This window comes from Echinops telfairi, unplaced genomic scaffold (assembly GCF_000313985.2).
Source record: "Echinops telfairi isolate 266 unplaced genomic scaffold, ASM31398v2 ScPeMD7_3533;HRSCAF=4204_1, whole genome shotgun sequence".
In the NCBI taxonomy this organism is placed as follows: Eukaryota; Metazoa; Chordata; class Mammalia; order Afrosoricida; family Tenrecidae; genus Echinops; species Echinops telfairi.
In genome coordinates this window covers 21,004,189-21,025,282 of record NW_022107432.1, presented here as the reverse complement: position 1 = coordinate 21,025,282, position 21,094 = coordinate 21,004,189, and the positions used below count along the sequence as shown (strand labels likewise).

Here is a 21,094-nt window from a genome sequence, read left to right as displayed (position 1 = left end):
AGGTCTTTTATTTACATCTGCCTTTAACAAAAAGGTTCTTCTCGTCTATTTTTTTTGCATACACACAGGGGACTCAAAATCCGTGTAAACTGGAGTGAAAAGATTGTAGACATTTTTGAAGTCCTCTCATAAGCATTTTTGACCTCACTTCTAAACTCAGTCAATGAGAGACAAGGATCGCTCCAAATCCAGAGTGAGATGGTTCTGCTTCAGTCTGGATTGGGCTTCGGTAAAAGTACATGGTATGCAAGTCCCACAGCTTTGGAACCAGTCCCCTGGGGGGAGGGGGGCATGCACTTCGTTCTGTTTTGTTTTGCCTTTTTGCCAGAGGAGAAAATGCTGAAATAGAAGCTTAAAATTGTTGCTGTTGTTTTCAGAAGTGTAAGTTTCAGGGCACTGATTCACAGAAGTGGGAATACTGGGCTAAACATTATAAACACTTTAAACTTTAATAAGCATTATAAGATGATCTTCAAAGTAATTAACACATTACCTTCCAGCAACAAGGCTAACTGCCTTTTCCTTACATGGAAAAAGTCTAATGGGTATAAAGTGACATACTATTGTGAATGAAACATTTGACTTCCCTAATTGTAAATGAAGTTAATTGTTGTTCTTATATGTTTGTGGACTATACACCTTTCTATTAACTGCGTAACGTCATCCTTTGACGACTGCCCAACTGGACTGTCTTTTGCTTATTAATATAATGAGTTCTTTTATACTGACCCTTTATCACTTGAATTAAAAATTCTTCCTGGTTTATAATTTATCTATTGATTTTAGAGCATTAGAGCACCTTTTAACTTTATATTGTCAAATAAGTTTACCTTTGCGTCTGTAATTTCTTGTTTCATTCCGTTCCCACAGAACATAAACGCAATCCCGTCAGTTTTCTTTCAGATTTATATTGTTTTCATTTGGGGACACATTTTTCATCATTACTCCTATTGGGATTTACTTTTCATCTTGTACAGTTTGTAAATTCACTTTGTTTTCCAATGGATAGTTAGGTGTCCATACCCCTCAATTAAATAACATGACTTTACCCGGTGAAGTTGGATTTTTGTCATACATGCACACGCCCCTTCAGGTTCTATTCATGGATTTTCTGTTTCACTGATCTGCTTATCTAACAGCATATGACACCATATGCTTTACAGTATAGTCTACTCTTTTCTCCTATCTTTTCCAAGTTACCTATGAATATTTATTCCACCACAGAAATATTAACATATTTTCAGACAATTCCAGAAAAACAATTTTGAGATTATATCTAGATCTATGTAAAAGTTATGTAATAATCATGCATGTGATATTTCTCCTGTCCTAGAAAATATATTTTTTCCATTCCGTACAATTAGGCTCAATGTTCTTCAATTAGCTTTCCCTTTCTCATCATGTTTACTCCTAATTCTATTAGTTTTGATGGTCACAGTAAACAAAAGATTTTCCCCATTTTCACTTTAAAGACTACTCTCACTAATTCCTAGAGATGTCGGCATAAAGAATTTATCTCTTTGATTCTTTTGTCATCCATTTTAATCCTGGAATTATGTAGGAGTGTACTTCTTAATTTCTAAGTAATTAGGACATTTTACTCATGTCCTATTACTTATTTATAATTCTCCTGAATTACTATCAGTGAGTCGGATCCATGGTAGTCACTCTTATTTCTATTCATAAAGATAAACTTTGTGGCAATTTCATAATTAATTGTTTAAGTATTCTAGCCTCCAGTATCATAAAATTCCAACGGTAATTTTATTTGCTCAATTATTATTTTAAGGAGTGGGGAGTTAAGACTGTGGATTTGTTAAGATGTTTCATGTTATGTTCAGAGATCAGTACTTTCACTGGCATATTTCAAGTGTGTATCTTTGCTCATCAAAAAAGCCTGGAACTCAATCATCCTTTTACTTTGTAGCCTCGGTTTACTTACAATTAAGAATATTCTCTTCCACTTTTTATCTGAAAATTTGCTTCCCTTCACATTTTGCTTTTCTCTTTCTGGAGTGCCCGTCAAATGAACATTAAGGCCCCGAGATCTATCGCCTGCCCCTCTTCTCTGCTATCTCATCATTTGATTGGTATAGATTTTGTTCTGCTTGGTTACAGGGACTGCATTTATGTTCCAGGCTCCTGACTTGGTCCCAGGAGTGACTGGAGTGACTGTACTCAGTTATTTAATTGGGGGGTCCTGGGTGTTTCTATTGTCAGGTTCCAACTCATGGAGACCCTACCAGCAAGAGAGCGAAACAGTGCCAGTCTCGCCCATCCTCATAGCTATTCTTATGCCTGAACCCACTGCGGCAGCCACGTCTGGGCCGTCTTCTTGTTCACTGCCCCTCTGAGACTTTACCCAGCATGACTCCTTCTCCACACAAGCACGATTGCCTGCCTGACAGGGTCAAAGCAGGTGAGGCAGAGTCTCGCCATCCTCGTCCCTGAGGAGCATTCTGGCCGTACTTCTTCCCAGACAGACCCGTCTGACGTAAGGCAGTGCGGGGCAATTTCAGTGCTCTTTGCCGGCACCGTCATTCAAACGCACCCGGTCCTCTTGAGTCTTCCTCACTCACTGCTCGACTTTCACATGCACAGGAGGTGACTGAGAACAGGCGCACCTTAGTTCTTAGCCTCCATGCTTTTTGACACGGGGAAGAGATCTCACGCAGCTGACTTAGCCAGTGCAGTGCACTCTGGTGTCTCTCAATGGCTGCATTCTCCAGAAAATGTCTCTGTGCTACATTTGAAAATCACAACTCTATTTTTTAATTTAAGTTGCTTCCTTCCTCCGAGCTCTATTTTTTTTCTGGGTAGGTGTTGGGTTCGTCTTTGTCTCATTCTCTTGTACTTTAGTTGGATTTCACCCATAGACGTCCCCACCCCCCTTCTTGCATCAGGTGTGGCTGTTATAGCATCTTATGTAAAAGGAACCCTATCAGTCCATAAACCAACCAGATTCACTGCCATCGAGTCAATTCTGACTCAGAGCAGCCCTACCGGGCAGAGCAGAACTGCTCCTGCGCTCACAGGTAGTGAGTGGAAGGTAAAGCAAGGAAGATGCGAGACTACAACAGGTAGATGGCCAGAACCTTTCTGGGGCCCTCAGAGAATGCTCTCATTCTTCCAGCTTCTGGAATATGGAGAATTCATTCTCCCGTCAAGTTTTGCTAGCTATGCCTCTTCTCAAGAGACATATTATTCTGGAATGTCCTGTGTCAATCTTCTCTCCAAACTCTCACAGATCCCTCAAGGCCAAGCTGTTTCCAATATCCACCACTGCCTGGCTCCCACCCCATGCTCCTCCCTGCTGGTCTCCTGTGGTTAACTAGACAATAGTTTGAAGAAAGCCCCGGCTGGCTGGGTCTCTTCACGTGGAAGGCCGCAGGATGTGAATCCTCACTTGCATGCAGATGTAGGTAAGCCTCACACAGTTTGGTAAGAAAGCTAGGGAAGTAAGGGCGGGAGATGCAGGGCAAGGATGTCCTATATGAGTACAATCAGAGCACCCTGAAATCCACAATAAACACTTTATAATTCTAAAAGGTAGAGGCTTTATGTCATACATTTTGATCGTGAGCCATAATCAATAAAACATCTCAAATAACAAGGTGTTCTCTATGTAGAAATTTTAAAACATCTGTCTTTAATAACCCCTGGAGTAAAAGTCAAATGAAAACTCAAATTATAAGCAATCTACAAATTAATGAAAAGAGGAAGGGTTCTTATCAATTACCATAGCTATAGCGGAAGCTCGACTGGCAGTTAATTCTCTTCATTTTTATTTATAGAGGACGGTTTTGTGTTTCAGCTTCATCTTTGAGTGGCAGTTTTGGTCAGTGTCAGTTTCTCAGTTAGCAGGGTTTTGTTTTTGTTTTCCTTTCAGCATTCTAAACACGTCACCCCGTTGCCTTCTGGGTCACAGCTTGGAAGAGAAATCGCAGGCTGACCTTATTAGGGCTCCTTTGCCGGTGATGACTCTGTCAGTTGACCGCTACTGTTGAGTACCTCCATTGAGCTTTTCACTTGGTGATCACACTTCCAACAACAGAATTTGCTCTGGGCCTTCAGGTTTTCTACTTTATGAAAGATGATCGTCATACTTAAAGAAGCCTTGGTGGCCTAGTGGTGTGCTCCTTCGGCTGCTAACCACAAGATCAGCAGTTTGAATCTCTGCTGTTCTGCGGGAGAAAGATAAGGCTTTCTTTTGGGAATGACTTTAGTCTAAGTCCAAAAAATTCCTCTGAAAGTCAATTGTATTGCTGGCTGGCCCCACCCCACCCTCTATGTGTTCTCCCTGTTCTGCTCCTGGCAGTTTCCTCAGGGAGAGCTGCACAGCTCTCTGTTCCTAGTCTGCAGCACGGTGTCCAAGCTGGGGTGGGCATAACTGTGATCCTTTCTGGGAGATATTCCCATGTACTCAATGGCAGTGAGTTTGTTTTAGGGATCCCTGGTGGTGTAGTGGTCATGCTTTGGGTGGCCATCCACATGTTCAGTAGTTCGAAACCATCAGCCCCTCCCCAGGAGAAAGATGAGGCTTTCTACTCCTATATACACAGTTACATGAGTTGGCATCAACTCGCTGGCAGTGAGCACAGCAAGGCTGAGCACCTAGACAGGAGAGCCTCTTTTCTTTTAGGCTTATCCTTCCTCGTGGGGACCTTCTCTCCTGATGAGAGGGCTAGTCGGAGAGGACAATCGGCATCGAGTATTCTCGGCCTTCCCTGTCAAGGATCGAGCTCTCACCTATCTATAGGGGCTGAATAACTACAATAGCGTTTCTGGAAAATAGAGCCGAGGGGAGATAAGATGTGCTGGCCTCCTGCTCTCCTAGACTGAGAGTGGGGGGCTGGGGTGGGGGTGGTGTCAGTGTTCTTAGCCACAATGATCTGGAGTAGCGCAGAGTAATATGGGTGCTCATGGAGAGCAATAGGAGCTGCCTGAGGCTCAAATCCATCAGACTTTCAGCGTGGTAGCCAGGTTTAACAGATTTTCTTGACGACATGTTTTTCCACTTACTATATGCCTGAGAACAATTTCTAGAGACTTTATTGTTTACAAAGTGATTCACCCGTTAAGACAGTTGTTTTATTGGGAGAGTCCACTGACCTCCTCATAGCCAAGCCTTACTTCAGAAGTAGATGTATCCTATCTGAATATTTTATGTCATAACTTATCCCAACAATTTAAACATGTTTTAATAAGACACAGAAATATACAATACAATAATGTGGAGACATTTAAAATGAACAATAAGAGGGTGGTATAAAACGAATAGGGTGGTGTGAGCAGAACTAAATTCTGTATCTTACCAGTCTGAACTTTTTGGTAGCAAAGCATGACATTAACAGCCACCATTAGTTCCCTAGCAAATATCTCCTGTGTTTTTATGTGGTCTGTCTAACTCACACAAGTACTCTATATGGCAGGTCGTGCCATTTCCTCTTATAAACAAGGCCCCACAGAGAGAAGAACTGGGAGCGATGAGAGTTCGGGCCTACATTCGTCATGTCCTCAATTAAAAAGTATTACATTTATCAGGAGAACAATTTTTCTGGAATACATGTCTGAGAATTGCAGCAATATTACATCGGTAACATTAGTTTATTTGTACAGAAATATATGAGAAGGCTTCAAGAAGTTCATGACAAAGACACATGTGTGTCTGTGTGTGTGTACATGTGTATTTAAAATTTTTTTGCAGGACTGTTTTACCTGTTGATATGCTGAGAGTGAATTAAAATAACTAGTTTTTAATCAAAGTTTGTTGACACTTCAGATAGTTATAATTTTATGGAATTATCTTTAACCCAATAGTTATTTTGGCATCTTTATCTGCTTAGCATTGTACCTATCAGTAATGAATTATGATAATCATGTAATAATGGTTGTTAGCATACAAAACATTTCAGTAATTTAAAAAACACAACATATTTCTTTTAATTAAATAATTATTGTATATTACGCATGCATGTTCAGCCTAGCACAGTTTTGATTTGTACCACTAGCAGCTTTAAAAATATTCTAACATGGAAAGTTGAGTTGGTGGACTGATAAAAATAAGTCTTTTTCTCCTTTGTTACAATTTTCATCATATTTCAAACAGTACAGAAATACATCATAATGAGGTAACTTAAGTGTCATAAAACATATCTGCCACAGTTTAAAATATATTACTTAAAAAATAAAACATATGTTAGTTTCAAAGATAAATGAAAATTGTAGCTCCCTACATCCATCACAGAAAAAAAAATTATGCTTGCGAAAAATCCATGGTTCTAAAATTGAATGACATTCATAGTTTCACGATAATGTGATGTAAGGAAAGAAACAATGAAAAAATAACTGAAATATTAGATTGGAAATGGAGTCACATGAATAGCAAATCACAAAATCAAACTGGTGAGTAAGTGTCTGGCCATGTCTGAACGACACTGTCTACAGAGGGCTGCATCTTCCCCCCGCCCTGGCATTCCTGGGTCAGCCCGCACACGTGTGCAGTAAGCTACTGTTTCTCGTGCCGTGCTCTGTTTACCTTCCAGAAGTTCATCCTCATCTATGCCTTTAACAATTTTTGATTTGTAGTCTCGGAAGAACATGTATTTTAGCAGTCTTCTAAGTTTTTTCTGTAAAAAAAAGGGGGGGATAAGACAATAAATACACATGTATAGCTTCCTGCATAAAGGCTCCCATGGAACTAAATTTGGTTGCGTTCACTCAGAGGCACCTCAGAGAAAGGCCTACAGATCTACTTCTGAAAACCAGTCCCTGAAAAACACTATCAAAATGCTGTGCGTTTTGCTGAGTAATTCTTAACAAGCACACTACAAATGTTTATCCCAAGACACACTGGGTTAAATATCGCAAGCCCCAGCATAATACAACGAAAGGAAAAGGTCTTTAAAATATTGTTGAGAACGAGGTAGACAATAGGACCTCCCCTCACAGAAGGGTCACAAGGTATACACACATACACCTATGGAAGGGACGAGTGAACCAGGGCGCAGTGTAGCACCCATGAAATACACAATATTCCTGTGGTTCTCTGAGGCTTTCTCATGACCCCAGTCCTACCCTTCAGTGCTGGCTAGACAGGAACATGTACACTGGGATAAGTAAGAGCTCAGGACACATGGAATCCAGGTCAGATAAGCCCCTGGGCACAGGAATGGGAGGAGTGCTACTGGAGAGGAGGGAGGAGGTGGGGAGGGGGAACTGATCACAATGATGGAGGCATAATCCATCCTCCCCACCACCCAGGGGGATGGACAACAGAAACCATGGGGGAAGGGAGGCAGTGGTCGGGTGTAAGATATGAAAACAATAATAATTTGTAATTTATCAAGGGGTCCCAAGGGTGGGAGGAAGGGAGAGAGGGAAAAAAGAGGAACTGATACCAAGGACTCAAACAGAAAGTAAATGTTTAGAAAATGATGATGGCAACATATGTACAAATAAATATGCTTGATACAATTGATGTATGAAATGTTATAGTAGCTGTAAGAGCCCCCAATAAAGTGATTTAAAAATAAAATATACAAAGAGCTAAAACTCAAGTATTTTTAAAAGCATTTTTCATGAGCAAGCATTCAGATGCTTCAAGATCACAGTAATTACTTTTTTTCCTTATAAAAATATTTAAATTCTTTCTTAAGATTGTGAAAAATAGCATTCTCTCCATACCAAACTGACTGCACTCACAGTATAAAGTTTTGTATATATACAAGACAAAAATGCGTTTCTAAAAACTGATTTCTGAAACACTGAGACCAGTTTACAACAACTGTTTCAAAGAGCCAAGCAGTCTCCTTTTTATTCTCCAAGGATGTTTTCTTTCAGTTAGAAAAATTGCTGTCTGTGTATATTTCTGGAAAACATTCTGTAATCTGAGAAACATATTTTTCTGAAACTCAATGCTGATGAATAAGCGTTGGGTCTTAATGATGGTCGTCATCAGTTTTATTAGAGACCACAACATTGCTTACTTTGTAGCTTTTGTGTGCTTGCACTTAGAAAGTATCATCATTGGTTCCCAATCTTTAAGCTTCCTTTGAGGTTCCCAGGTTTAAGCTTTCTATTAATAATTCAAATGCACAGCATTTTACAGAGCACCTTTTACGTGCTTGACATAGGCAAAGATCACCATCTCCTTTCTAAATGTAGGGGCATTGAGGTTAATAACAGTCTTATAGCTCGAGCTCAGCAGAGCGGGAAGCAGACATGACCGAGGAGGCTCAGTCAATTGGCATGTGCCTATGTTACAGAGAAATAAATGAGGGGGTGTGAAGCTGTTAGTGCAAAAGTTAGAACATAAAAATAACCATAAATCCCATGGCCACTGAGTCTATTTCGAGTCATAGTGACCCTGTACGACAGGGTAGAACTGCCCCATGTGGTCTCTCTCAAGACTGTCACCCTTACTGCCACATCTTTCTCCTGCAGAGCGGCTGGTGACCTTTCAGATAGTAGCACTTAGCCACTGTGCTGCCAGGCCACATCAAACAGCACAGGCAGGCAACAAATATTGCTTGAATAAAAATAAGAAAAAATTCTCCCAGAAGTGGTATTTTTAAAAGAAAAAAACCCTCATGTACCTATAGTATACTGCTACCCTCTTTTTTTTTTTTTCTTTATTCAATACTTTCTCTTTTTTTGGTCATATACCTATGTAAGCTACCTTAAATTCTTTTTTTGGAATTGAGCAGCATATGAAGCACTTGTCACTGGGGTGGGGGCGATGAGAAAATTGGCAACCTATAGAACCATGACTACGCTCTGTGTTGCTAAACAGGTTCTGGCTAAGAAACCCTCTCTCTGGGCAGCGGGAGAGCATGGCCAACTACTGGTGTGTGTTCTTGGAGTTTCTACATGCTTGCAGATGTTGCCTTCCCCTAAAGGTCAGGAAAAAAGGGTCAGTGTGGACCCCTTGATGAGCCAACCTTTAAAAAATGGCCCTGTGAGTAAACAGAAAACTTGGAGACAGTCTCTGAATTACGAATGTAACTCCATGGTCCCCAGTCACCTGCAGAAGAACATTTCCTGCAGGTCCACGTGGCAGCCAGCAACACCTGTAGGCTGCTGCTTCCCAACTCCATTGCTGTATGGGATCGACTTCTCTTTAGTCTCCTACACACAATGCGGTCACCGCAATCCTTCACCTTTTTATTCTTTACTATTTCTCAGAATTCTTCCGATTCATTCCGAGAGTCACCATCCTCATCATAGCTTTGTCTGGGTTCTTGAACTGGCGTTCAATTTAGTTTCGCCGCATTTGGTCCATTCTACATACTGACTGCCATGACACCTGAGCGTCAATCTGGGCAGAGACCTCCAGCCAGTTCAACAAATCCTCTATCCTCTCTAACCGGAGGCCTCGACCTTGAAATCCTGTGCGTTTCAACACGGTTCTTCAAAGAAATCCAACAGGTTTCCCACAGGAGCTCATTAGCCTCTCGGCAGTGAAGACTTCTCTTTTGTTATGTTCTTCCTATCATCTGAGAGTAGTTGAGCTAACCTTTTATAAAATTGACTGGCACACTGGTCTGGGTGCCGTGTGGAACCTTGAGTTTCATTACACCTCATAAGGAAGACAAAACACTTGATTCATGTTTAGTTAATAGCCAGTCAACCAGGATGGAAATCAGACAACTAGATATTAGAATGCTAACAAGGCTGTCCAAAAGGGTATGGGATGGGATGCTTACTGATGAATGAAAAGACATTCATAGCCGTGGCAAACACTGAGCCATGGAAATAGAGACATGGTAGAAGAGGAACGAGAGAGTATAATGAAAAGGTCAGGGAATAGCAAGTGAGACATGAAAGATGGAACATTAGGTTTTTAAATATGTCAATTATTTGTGAATGAAACATTTACTGAAAACGTGTATGACACTGTAGATATTTTCAATTAGCTATTCATGGGAGATAGGAAAACGTTTGACATACAAACACTGGTTGGAATATTTGAATGTCAGAGTTCAAAGAATAAGAAAGTAGATATTTAACGTTAAAGCAAATAGAAATCATGGTACCTATTTAGGCTGTCAGGCTTCTCATGTTGATGATTTGCTTTTTCCTGGACATGCATGCCACAAAGTAAATTTTGATTTCAAATGAAAGTAACAAGCTATTCTACATCGCCTACTAATATGTAATAAAATAGAGGTAAACATACACACCCATTCAGTTATATCCCTTTATCAGATCACAGTTACAGTTATTGCATATCTCGTCACTATGGAGACATCTAATCAGATGTATAAGGGTGGCAGGAGACAGTTGCCCACTATGGTTTTCACATGAAGTCTGTCTATCGGCATCAGTTCTCAGTCTGCGCACCTTGCGGTGCAGACGATGGAGACCAAAGGCATCGGGTCACACAGAGTCGGGGCTCTACTCTGAAAGCCACCTGACAAGGCTGTGTCAAGGAAGGAGGCACCAAGCCCGCACCTTAATCTGACAAAAAATAAAACGCTGGATTACCTTATCCTTGCGCATCAAAAACAAAAGATCTTCCGCAGAGATCACCTTTGCTCCTCTCAGCTGAGAAATTTCTGCAGCTTGCTGTAACTAGCAATGAAAGAAAGTAGAAAATTGTCTCAATAATATACACATACTACAGCCATGCCGTCTCAGGGGAGATTAAAGTACTATGCGTTAAAAACCTTTGGGAACCATACAGCAACCCTATCACTGCTTTTAAAAGCAGAATGTCTTCTGTTTTCGGATATTAAAAAAAAAAAAGCAATTAAATTAACTTATGAGCCCACCTGTAACTGATACAATAAACAGAAATCCTTGATTTCTTTCCTGCACAAGAAAAATCATGTGCAGCCTCCAGAAATGCATTAATGCACCTGAAAATAATTTTATGAAATTTTATCCTTCAGACCCATGTGAGCAATGGCTTCACTCAGGATCACTACTTGAATACATATATTATTAATCTGAGCTCCCATGCTGGTATGATTTCAAATAGGCCCATTCAGAACTTGAAAAGATCAACAAAAACAGTAGCTGTTTCTAATATCCAAAGGGGGGCAAAAAAAACCTTTTCGTTTTGGCAAGTCTTCAGTGGGTAAAGGATTCAGTCCATAAATCATAATACTGGACTGCATTAATTTCTTTCCACACTAATCACACACATACAAAGTTAACTGTATCTGGAACGTACAACACAAAACACACTGCATGAAAAGTTAGCTTCCCCTGAAATGTTCATCTGGGTCCTTCTATCTACAAAGTCAGAGTTTTCAGGAATTCAGAAGTCCTCGAAATACAATCTTACTTGAAAATGACCTAGAAAATAAAAAGAATGTGAAAAATGATAGTTCTATATTTTGGCACTGGCAAGATCAGCTTCTTATTTTGATTAGTTGGAAGGAACATAAAATACGTCCATCTGAAAAAAATAAAGATGCCGGAGAAAAACACTACAAAAATGTGCCTGTAATTTCTTCCAAGTTTGATCAACCCATGCTGATTGCAACAAACCAACTCAATCCAATCTGAAATATTATAAAAATATTTACATATAAAAGCTGTTCCCAAACGCCTTTCTTTCAAAATAATAAATCTAAGACATATTCCTGAGAAAAGTGACACACTGTTGTCTTAACAATTACATGAAATCAAATCATGCATTTGTGCTAAAGAAATTCTGCTTGAGCATTCAAGGGATTCTGCTAACTAAGCTTCAAACCTTCTCTAAATACACAGACTACAAAATAGACTATAAACTTCCTATGTGTCAGCCTTACCACTGAATTTCCTGGATACTGGAGGTTGGTATATAAACAAAATTCTACCTAAACATAGATATTTAAATTTAACTGTGAATTATTTTAAAAGAAAGGTGTTTTTTAAAAAAATATGATGTATCTAGCCAAAAAGAAACTAAAAAACTTCAACAAACATGAACATGCTTAAAACACACACACACACACACACACACACACACACACACAAAAGTGTAAGAGTTTCAGGCACATTGTTGGTGGGTCTGTATTTGTTTTTTGTCTTGGTTTTGTATGCTTTTCTATATAGATAACTCAGAATGGGGGATCTGTGGAGACAGCAGCTGGATTAATAATTGCTTCAGGGTCAGGGAAGGGGAGGTTGGTGGGACATGTGGCGTTAACAGCATCGAATCCAAGAAGGAAGAGAATGTTCCAATGTGGATTGTGGTGATGATTGTACAACTCTTCCTAATCTGATTGAATGACTGAATGGCTTGATATCTTAAAATGTCTCAATATAACATTTTTTAAAAGAGTGTCAGGCAAATACATGTACATGGATTTTAAAAAATAAGACATCTCTCAAATACATGCAACCAGCGTGGAGAATACAGCCTTATATCCAGTTTCCTGGATACATAGAGGGAGTGAACCAGAGGCAGCACTGCCTCTTTAAGTGAGGATGTGACAGTGCAAACTACTAGAAAAATATTATTTTATTCTCAGGTAAGATAAGATCAGGCTATCATTCCCTAACTCATTTTCCCCAAGTAATCAGTGTTTTGTCACATAAGTAAATAAACTGTACTATATGCAAATCTTATAAATAAAATTTTACAATCCTCCTCCCAGTGGTATAAACGATACAGGCTTTAAGCCCTGTCCTTTAGTTGAATGAGCATGCGTGGCCAGGTGCTGCCCCGTCCAGGCCAACTCACAGCCACCCAAGGTAACAGAACAGAGCTGCCTGGAGGGTTTCCTACCTAGGCAGTGATCATGAAAGAGGATCACTACAGTGCCTGCCCAAAGAACCACTGGGGGGGGGGCAACAACAAACCTTTCAGCTAGCAGCTATCTGCTTAAGCATTGAGCTTGCAGGGCTCCTTTAATGAGCCCAGGGAGTTAATTTTCCTCAGTATGGATACAAGTATGAGACTCTTAATCTTAAAGAGATTTGGTTTGCAATTTGGTACAATATTAATCTAACACAATAGCAACTAAGTAATACAATTTCAGTTTATTTTAATGAATGCTATTTTATTTTTCAAAGTAAACTAATTATATATTTGTAGCAAATGTTTGAAAGTGAAAGTTACCCGACATGTTTGCTCTTTAAGAATTCAGGACACTTTGTCTGGAGTCGTGCAGGAAAAGGGGCATGTTCAACTTTAGGCCTTACCCCAGATGTCCCACCTGGAATCCCGGCGTAATCTTGCTCTGGTGTGTCCTGGCTCTCAGTGACTAACAAGCAACCTCAGCTCAGGTGCCCTTGTCTATTACATGTTAACCAACTTCTGTTAATTCTGGTGTTTGTTTCAATTTGCCTGGGGTTTTGAATTTGCTCTCTACTTCCACAGCATGCACCCCTACCCAGGCTTTCGGGGAGTTTTTTGCTGAGTGGTTTCCAAATTCCATTGTCTTCAAATTACGATCAGTCCGCACTTTCACTGCTGCAAGGATCTTCCTCAAAGATGATCTACACAACGGTTGCTCTCAGAACCACGCTAACCCCCCATTAGTGTATAAAACTTCAATCTGGTCTTGACAACTCTGAATTAATCCACAGGTTCCCCTCCCCCCTCTATTTCCATTCTCATCAAGAAGCCCAGTGGGGGAGGGGTTATACTTGATCTGAGATCCGAAAGGTCAGCAGTTCGAAACCACCAGCCGCTCCGAGGGAGAAAGACAGGGCTTTCTACTCCCATAAAGAGTGACGGTAGTGGAAACTCAGGGGCAGTTCTGCCCTGTCCTCTAGGGTCACTACATGTTGGAATTGACTGGAGGGCGGTGAGTCTGGGTATTTTTGGGTTCGTTCTCATCACACTTTAGCTTTCATCTCAGATTTTAGACTGCAGTGATTTAAGTTCTACACGGATGCCTTTTTATACTTCCCTCCAATGATCGGAAATACCAGTCTTTAAAATAGAGGCTTTAAAATCATTTTCTCAAGGAAAGCTTATCTGCAGTGGTGTTTATCACGTAACCTAGCCTTGGAGCCTAAAGGCTCAGTTTATAAAATCTTAACTGAGCTTGTTAACAAGCTTCCTTGAATGCTTTTACCATTTTATGGACACCCCTACTCCCCAACTTTCATTAGGTCTAGGGTTAAAGATCCCTAAGGGCAACTTTTTTGTTTGTTTGTAGTTTTAAAGCAAACACGTTTCTGCCTTACGCGTGAGCTGACATTACTCCCTAGCTTTATCCATATCCACGTTCTCCACCCCACACCACTCACCCACTGGCCCACAGAGATGCTGTTTTGGCAGGGTAGAATTTAGGAGCAGCTGGTAGGCTTGAACTACTAGTCTTGCAGCCAGTAGCCTAATGCTTAGCCCAGAGTAGTACCTGGGATCCTTGTATGGTCTCTAAGACCTCTTGTATCTAAGGCTTACCTATCTGTCCTGAGATTATCAGTCTGAACCTCTTGGGCTAATTTGCCTGGGTTGTATATAATTTGTTTACCCCATTCTGGAGTCAATGCCTTTTCTTTCTACTGCTGATGACCTCAATTGTGATTACTGATCCCATGGCTCTTTGCCTGGTTGGACCTCTAGCCCTGCTTCCAACGGACACCCTGCTGCTTGAATTTCAATAGTGAAAGAGCATATCCACATGCGTCTGCACTTGCCACCTGTTTAGAACTGGGCTGTCCCCGCCTGGTAGCCACGAGGCATATGTGGCTATTTGAAATTAAAATAGGAGCTAATTAATAGCAAATGAATACGTCCAGTTCTCAGTAACACTTGTCAAATAGCTGCATCTGACTAGTGACCAGTGTCTTAGATAGGACAAACATGAAACATCTCCATCGATGCAGAACAGGTCTACTGGACAGGGCTGACGATGGCAGAGGATGGCAAGCTCTCTCAATGGGGGTCACATAATAAATATTGTTGGTTTGCAGTTGTGACAGCTCAATTTTGCTGTTGTAATACAAAGTAGTCACGGCTCAGAAGCAACAAAGCCCACATGGAAGAAGCACACCAACCTGTGTGACCACGAGGTGTCATGGGATCAGGTATCAAACATCAAAAAAATCCTATCATTGTGAAGGAGGGGGAGTGCAGAGTGGAGACCCAAAGCCCACCTGTAGGCGACTGAACACCCCCTTACGAAGGGTCGCAGGAGGAGACGAGACGAGCCAGTCACGGTGCAGGGTAGCAACAATGAAACATACAATTTTCCTCTAGTTCCTAAATGCATCTCCCCCCCCACCCTATTATGGTCCCAGTTCTACCTTACAAGTCTGGCTAGACCAGAGCATGTACACTGGTACAGATAGGAACCGGAAACACAGGGAATCCAGGACAGATGATACCTTTAGAACCAGTGGTGTGAGTGGTGATACCAGAAGGATAGAGGGAAGGTGGGATAAAAAGGGGGAACTAATTATAAGGATCTACATATAACATTCTCCCTGGGGGTTAGACAACAGAAAAGTGGGTGAAGGGAGATGTCGGACAGTGTAAGATATGACAAAATAATAATTATTTATAAATTATCAAGGGTTCATGAGGGAGGGGGGAATGGGGAGGGAGGGGGGGGAAATGAGCTGATACCAAGAGCTTAAGTGGAGAGCAAATATTTGAGAATGATGAGGGCAATGAATGTACTTTACATTGTGCTTTACACAATGGATGTATGTATGGATTATGATAAGAGTTGTATGAGTCCCCAATAAAATGATTAAACAAACAAACAAAAAATGTCGGCATGGGTCTGTTTCAATTAAACTGTATTTATAAAAAGTTGTCAGGTCAGATTTGACAATGGGCCACAGAATTCATAAATCGAGTTAAACTTTTCTTTTTAGTTATTTTATATTTAAAATATATAACAAGAACTAGCAGTATAATTATTAAGGATTACAGCTGAACTATGCAAAACAAGTAACTTTAGGAGCTTAATTTAAAGCCCATTCTCCTATGCTACACATATCTTTAGATGGTATTAAAGATAAAATCAGCATGTAAGCCTAGTTTGGAGTAGGGCAATCAGAGATAACTATAGTTGATCAATGTATCTTAATGGAAGCAAATTACTGGTCATGAACTTAAATCTGGAATATTCTAAAAAATGGCTTCAGACAGTAGAGATGAACCATGAGAAATCTTGTATTACGTATGAATGAATTGAGCTGTTTAGACATCAACAACCCATTTTTCATAAGCATCTACACATTCAATATAATGCATGTATTTACACATACATTTCCATTGATTTCATACACAAAGGGCTTTCAAAATATGAAGTAAATATCATAGTTTTAGAAATTCATTGTATCTCTGGGCTCACCATATATTTTCAACCAATAGCAACCAGAGATTTTGTCGACCTGGATTCGTTTAGAGTATAGATAAAGAAACTAAAATTCAACGAGGAGAGAATGGAATGCCAGCATTCTATTCTGGCTGCGGAAGTCCCCGAGTGTGATGCGAATGGTTAAGCCTTTGGCTGCCAATTGAAAGGCTGGAAGATCAAGACGACCCAAAGGTGCCTTGGAAGAGAGGCTGGAAGGACGACCCAAAGGTGCCTTGGAAGAGAGGCTTGAAGGACGACCCAAAGGTGCCTTGGAAGAGAGGCTTGAAGGCTAATTTCTCAAATTTCAGCCACGGAAAACGTGGTGGAGCAGTTCTCTGCTAACACACGGGCTCTGGACTTGAGAGCAGCGAGAGGGCGGTCATCGGCAGGAGCTTTCTGCTGGCGTGCAGCGCCTGCCCACTGCGCATGACGAGAAGAGCACTGTGACTTCCCTGAGGAGACAACCTGGTGTGCGCCTGAACCTGAGCCACGCTTCATTCCTTTGCAGTAGGTATTCCCCGTTCCTAGAACACTACCTAGATCGAATTGTAAATTGGTGTGTCTCAAATTTGAAGTCAGTATATTTAAAATATTTTGAGTAGTGATCTGCATTAGAAAAATGAACATCAATTTTAAAAAAGTACAGCTTTTCCAAAAAATGAAACATCTCTACTTTTCCACAATTGGGAAACAACACGAACAGAAGCCTTTAAAATGGGGAGATCAAAGAGAAATCATGTAAAATGTTACTCATGAATATATACTTGAAAAAAATACAGCGTTTGCGTTTCCTTTTAAAAATTCAACATAGATATGATCTTATTATCGGGATTATTCGAAAATTAAACTCACAAACATCACTGCCATCGAGCGATTCTGACTGGTGGAGACCCCCGAGGCCGACGGAGGGCTGCGCCTGTGCATTTCTGAGACTGCTTCCTGAGTGGAAAGCCCCACTCTCTCCCGGCCAGCGCCAGTTCCTGCAGGTTGCAGCCGGCTTGTAAACCCCTACGCAGCCAGGGCTCCTTGTGAGAACGTTGTCTGCTTCAGTATTGACATCGGGATTCCTACGTTCTTTGAAAAACCAGCCTTCCCAAAACAAAACCCAACAAAGCCCTCTGCCATGGTGTGGATTCGGGTGTATGACAGCCCTCCAAAGGGTTATGTGAGGCTGTAACTCTCCAGGAGCAGACAGCTCATCTTGCCCCCCACCCTCGCCCCCCCTCCGCAACTGGTGGGCTGAAACTGCTGACCTCTGATCCGCAGTTCAAGGAGTAACATCCTTCACCACCAGGTGTGTTGAAAGCCAGGGTCTCCGAATAGCTGACACGAATCAACAAAAGTACATCCTTGTCCAATACACACCTGCCTCTTAGGGAAAGGGTAAAGAGAAGCTGATTTAACCTGTAGACGAGTATGAAGAGTTGTATGGGGGGTTTTTTGGTTTGTGTTTTTTTTTGCCACATGGAGTGATAAGATGCTGGAAATCCCAGCCATCTTCAGCCTTCAAGACCTAAGAAACAGAATAGCGATCTGTCCTGCACGGCACAGCTTGAGAGTGACTGCTGCCTAAGTGCCCGGGCTCAGAGTCTGTGGTCCTTTGAGCTCTATGACCCTCATCACAGGGATGCCTGGCTCACAGTGCAGCTCAGCTGCTAATATCTGTACATCTCACTCTTGAGAGAAATGGAAAAAGTAATCACGAACTTTCTGGAGAGAAAGGAGACTCGGGGTAATCAAAGAGCTTCTTAAGAAGTAGAGCAAAGTAGGCGGCCTCACTCCCTGACTTCAAAACACAGCTACAGTCCTGAAAACAGCCTGCTCCTGGCACAAGGAGAGGTGCGGAGGCTAATGGCACAGGGTAGAGAACCCAGAAATACATGAATACACCCACAGACAACTTTCTCTGACAAAGAGCCAGATAAAATTAAATGAGAGTCTCTTTCAACAGATAGCGCTGGCAAAATTGGATCACCATGTGCAGAAGAATAAAACAGGACCCAAATCTCATAGTTTGTTAAGTTAAAAACAACAACAAAAAATTCACTGCCATTGAGGCAATACCAACTCATGGGAACCCGATAGGGCAGGGTAGAACTGCCCCTGTGTGTTTTCAAGACAGTCACTGTTTCCGGGAGACAGGAAGCCTCGTCGTTCTCCAGAGGGGCGGCTGGTGGTTTAGAACTGTGGACCTTGAGGATCGCAGCCCAACGCCACCAGGTATCCTATTTTATTGTGGACTCCCTTAAATCTGTACACTCATCTCTTTCACTTCTGGGAAATCATCTTGGGAATTACACACACGCACGCACGCGCACGCAAGCACGCACGCACGCACGCACGGCTTTTCCGGAAGGCTTCCTCCTTAAGTGTTGGTTGACCTTGGGCCTGGAGTTACTAATACCAGAACGCCTTGGACTCAACCTATCCAGAGCAAGTCTGCAGTATGTTGTCAGAAGGGCAAAAGGAGAGGGCGCAGCTCCCCTGAGATGAATACAGGTCCTTTTCCTGTCTACCAGTCCTCTTGTCCGCCTCACCTGAGGCAGGTCTGTTGGGGGTGGCACACCTCACTGCGCTTTCCTGGGCTCCGGGTTCCATTTCTCTGAGTCTCCTGAGCCCTTAGCATGCCTCGATTCAACTGGAAGCCTCCATCGCGTTTCAAGCCTTCCATTGGCTCTTTGATCGCTCTCATTTTCTTTCTTTCTTTTGCTTTAATTTAGTGTGCTTTCAGAGCATTTGTGGATGAGCGAAGTACCACCCACACTTAACCTGGCTGTCTCCCTACTTTCTTAAGCTAATCTTTCTTGACTATACTAGAACCTATGTGGGCGTCATGCTTCAGATTATGTTATTTCATGTCACTGCCACAACAGACCTATGAGATAGGCCCAGGCGTGCACACCTTGTACTTACTAATAGATCTTTCACCTCGATCCGTTCAAGTTTCTCTCCAAGATGGATTTCCCATTTAGGATAAAGGGAGATGGGATCAGTGAACGATACCTACATTGCATATTAAAGTCTATCCACAAAAAAATAGTTATTTGCCTTTGAAACCATTTTCATTGCTAGAAGGGGGTGGCGTTTTTGACAAAAGAAAAAGGGGTTTCGATCAGGACACCCAAGCCAGTGGTTTCACGTAGACCCAGGCTAAAGACTGAGCACTGAGGAGTGTTTGAAAGGAAGCTGAGTTGTAACTAAATACAGTTAACACTGGGAGTACTGTAAGTGTAAGATATTTGACTTAGTATTTTCCTATCATCTGATCTCCTTATTCTTTGTTGGTGACTGGCCTTCCACTGCTTTAGACATTTGAAACATAAACAAGTATATAAATTGATAAAAGATGTTCCTAGCTTTTTAGAGTTACATTTTAACTCTTCTTTTAAGAATAGTAAGTCAAACACAGTTAAGTCAAATTAAAAAATATATACGATAAAGCTATAATTATCAGTATCTCATGGTTCAAAGAATTCATTTTTATTTATGTATTTTTTAAAAAATTGCCAGACCACAATCAATGTAAGCCTGCAAAGATTGAAGAAAAAAACCCCAACAAACTACTGTAAACACTGTCTACATATTTATTGTATGAAGACAGCAGCCCTGACTCTGATTTAAATGTGAAATTAGAAGAACTACAGACAATAATCATTTGGATGTTTACTTTGAGCCTCTTTTGCATATAAGCTTATTCATAAGCAACTTTCATGTCTAAGCACATCCATGTTTGAAATAAAGAATATTTTGGAAAAATTTTTAAGTGGAAATTAGAGTAATAAAGTAGATGAATGTTTACTGGCTTGAAAAATGCAATTAAAATTGAAGCAAGAAGAAAGTCCCTCTTGAATTTGTTCAATGAAATATATAGCTTAAAAAGTAAAAATTTACATACCTTAAAAGTTCAATGATACAGTTTGTTTGCATTTCTTAAAAGTTTAGACTCATAAAAGGTTTGGTAACCTTCAAAGTGTATGCTTAGGAAAGCGTTTACCTTGTTTACTCTGTTGCTTTCTTGGCATCCATGTCACCCCGCCCCACCCTTCAGCAACCTTCAAAGACGTCCGTAGGGTGAGCTGTCGTTTTTCCCAAAGGTCTAACAGATGAAAGACTGAGTGAATAACCCAATCCCCCCGCCACCCCGAAGGATTCTGCTGGATTTTTCCCATGATAGCCTGATTTCATTTCACTCTACACTGTTTAGGAATAAACACAAACCTTGCACTGAATCTTCATGGCTCTATCGGGTATTAGAGGCACAGAATTACACCAGACCACACACAGACCACTGTCATGATTGCCAGTGTTACTAAATGGAAAGAATAGAGTAATGCTAACAGATAATCACAGGGGCGGAGGAAAATTGATTTCTAACTTTATTTCTATTATTGTTGCCCTTGTTTTGGCAAAAACAACTCCATAATTTTGCCTTTCTGTTGATAGAGTATATGGAGAGGGTGCCAGCCATAGAAATCTGGCTCATAGCTGTGGCCCCTGGTGCTGGGTCTGAGAACGGCGGCGAGGAGGCTGCACTACGGTGCTGCTGGTTCCTGCTCTCAGGGCTGATGTCCAAGGAACGTTCCAGAGCATATTTCCCCCTTCAGGTGGAACTCACTCAGCTGACTTTCTCCAGCCTGTCATACTAGACTAACTGACTCCACACATCATCTACAGGAAGCTTTAAAAATCAATCATCCGTCAAAAGAGTTTTTAATGCCATCTCCACCCTGCTTTGCCACCTATGGCTCATCCGCTCATAAACCGTCGACTGTGTTTCAAACGCCTGTGAACGGATGGGGAATTGAAATGGCAAGCAGTGAGCGCTGTGG

General features: G+C 41.3%; 1 protein-coding gene across 8 annotated transcripts in view; it reads right to left on the bottom strand.

The window, feature by feature from the left end:
- SUPT3H (SPT3 homolog, SAGA and STAGA complex component) overlaps window positions 1-21,094 on the bottom strand; it is a 442,749-nt gene that overhangs the window by 162,837 nt on the left and 258,818 nt on the right. For all 8 annotated transcript variants that reach the window (XM_013006777.2, XM_045294851.1, XM_045294852.1 and 5 more), the window contains exons 3-4: window positions 10,489-10,575; window positions 6,539-6,629 (exon numbers count right to left, since the gene is read on the bottom strand). In XM_013006777.2, coding sequence (XP_012862231.2) covers window positions 6,539-6,629; window positions 10,489-10,575 — 178 coding nt within the window. The remainder of the gene's footprint in view (window positions 1-6,538; window positions 6,630-10,488; window positions 10,576-21,094) is intronic.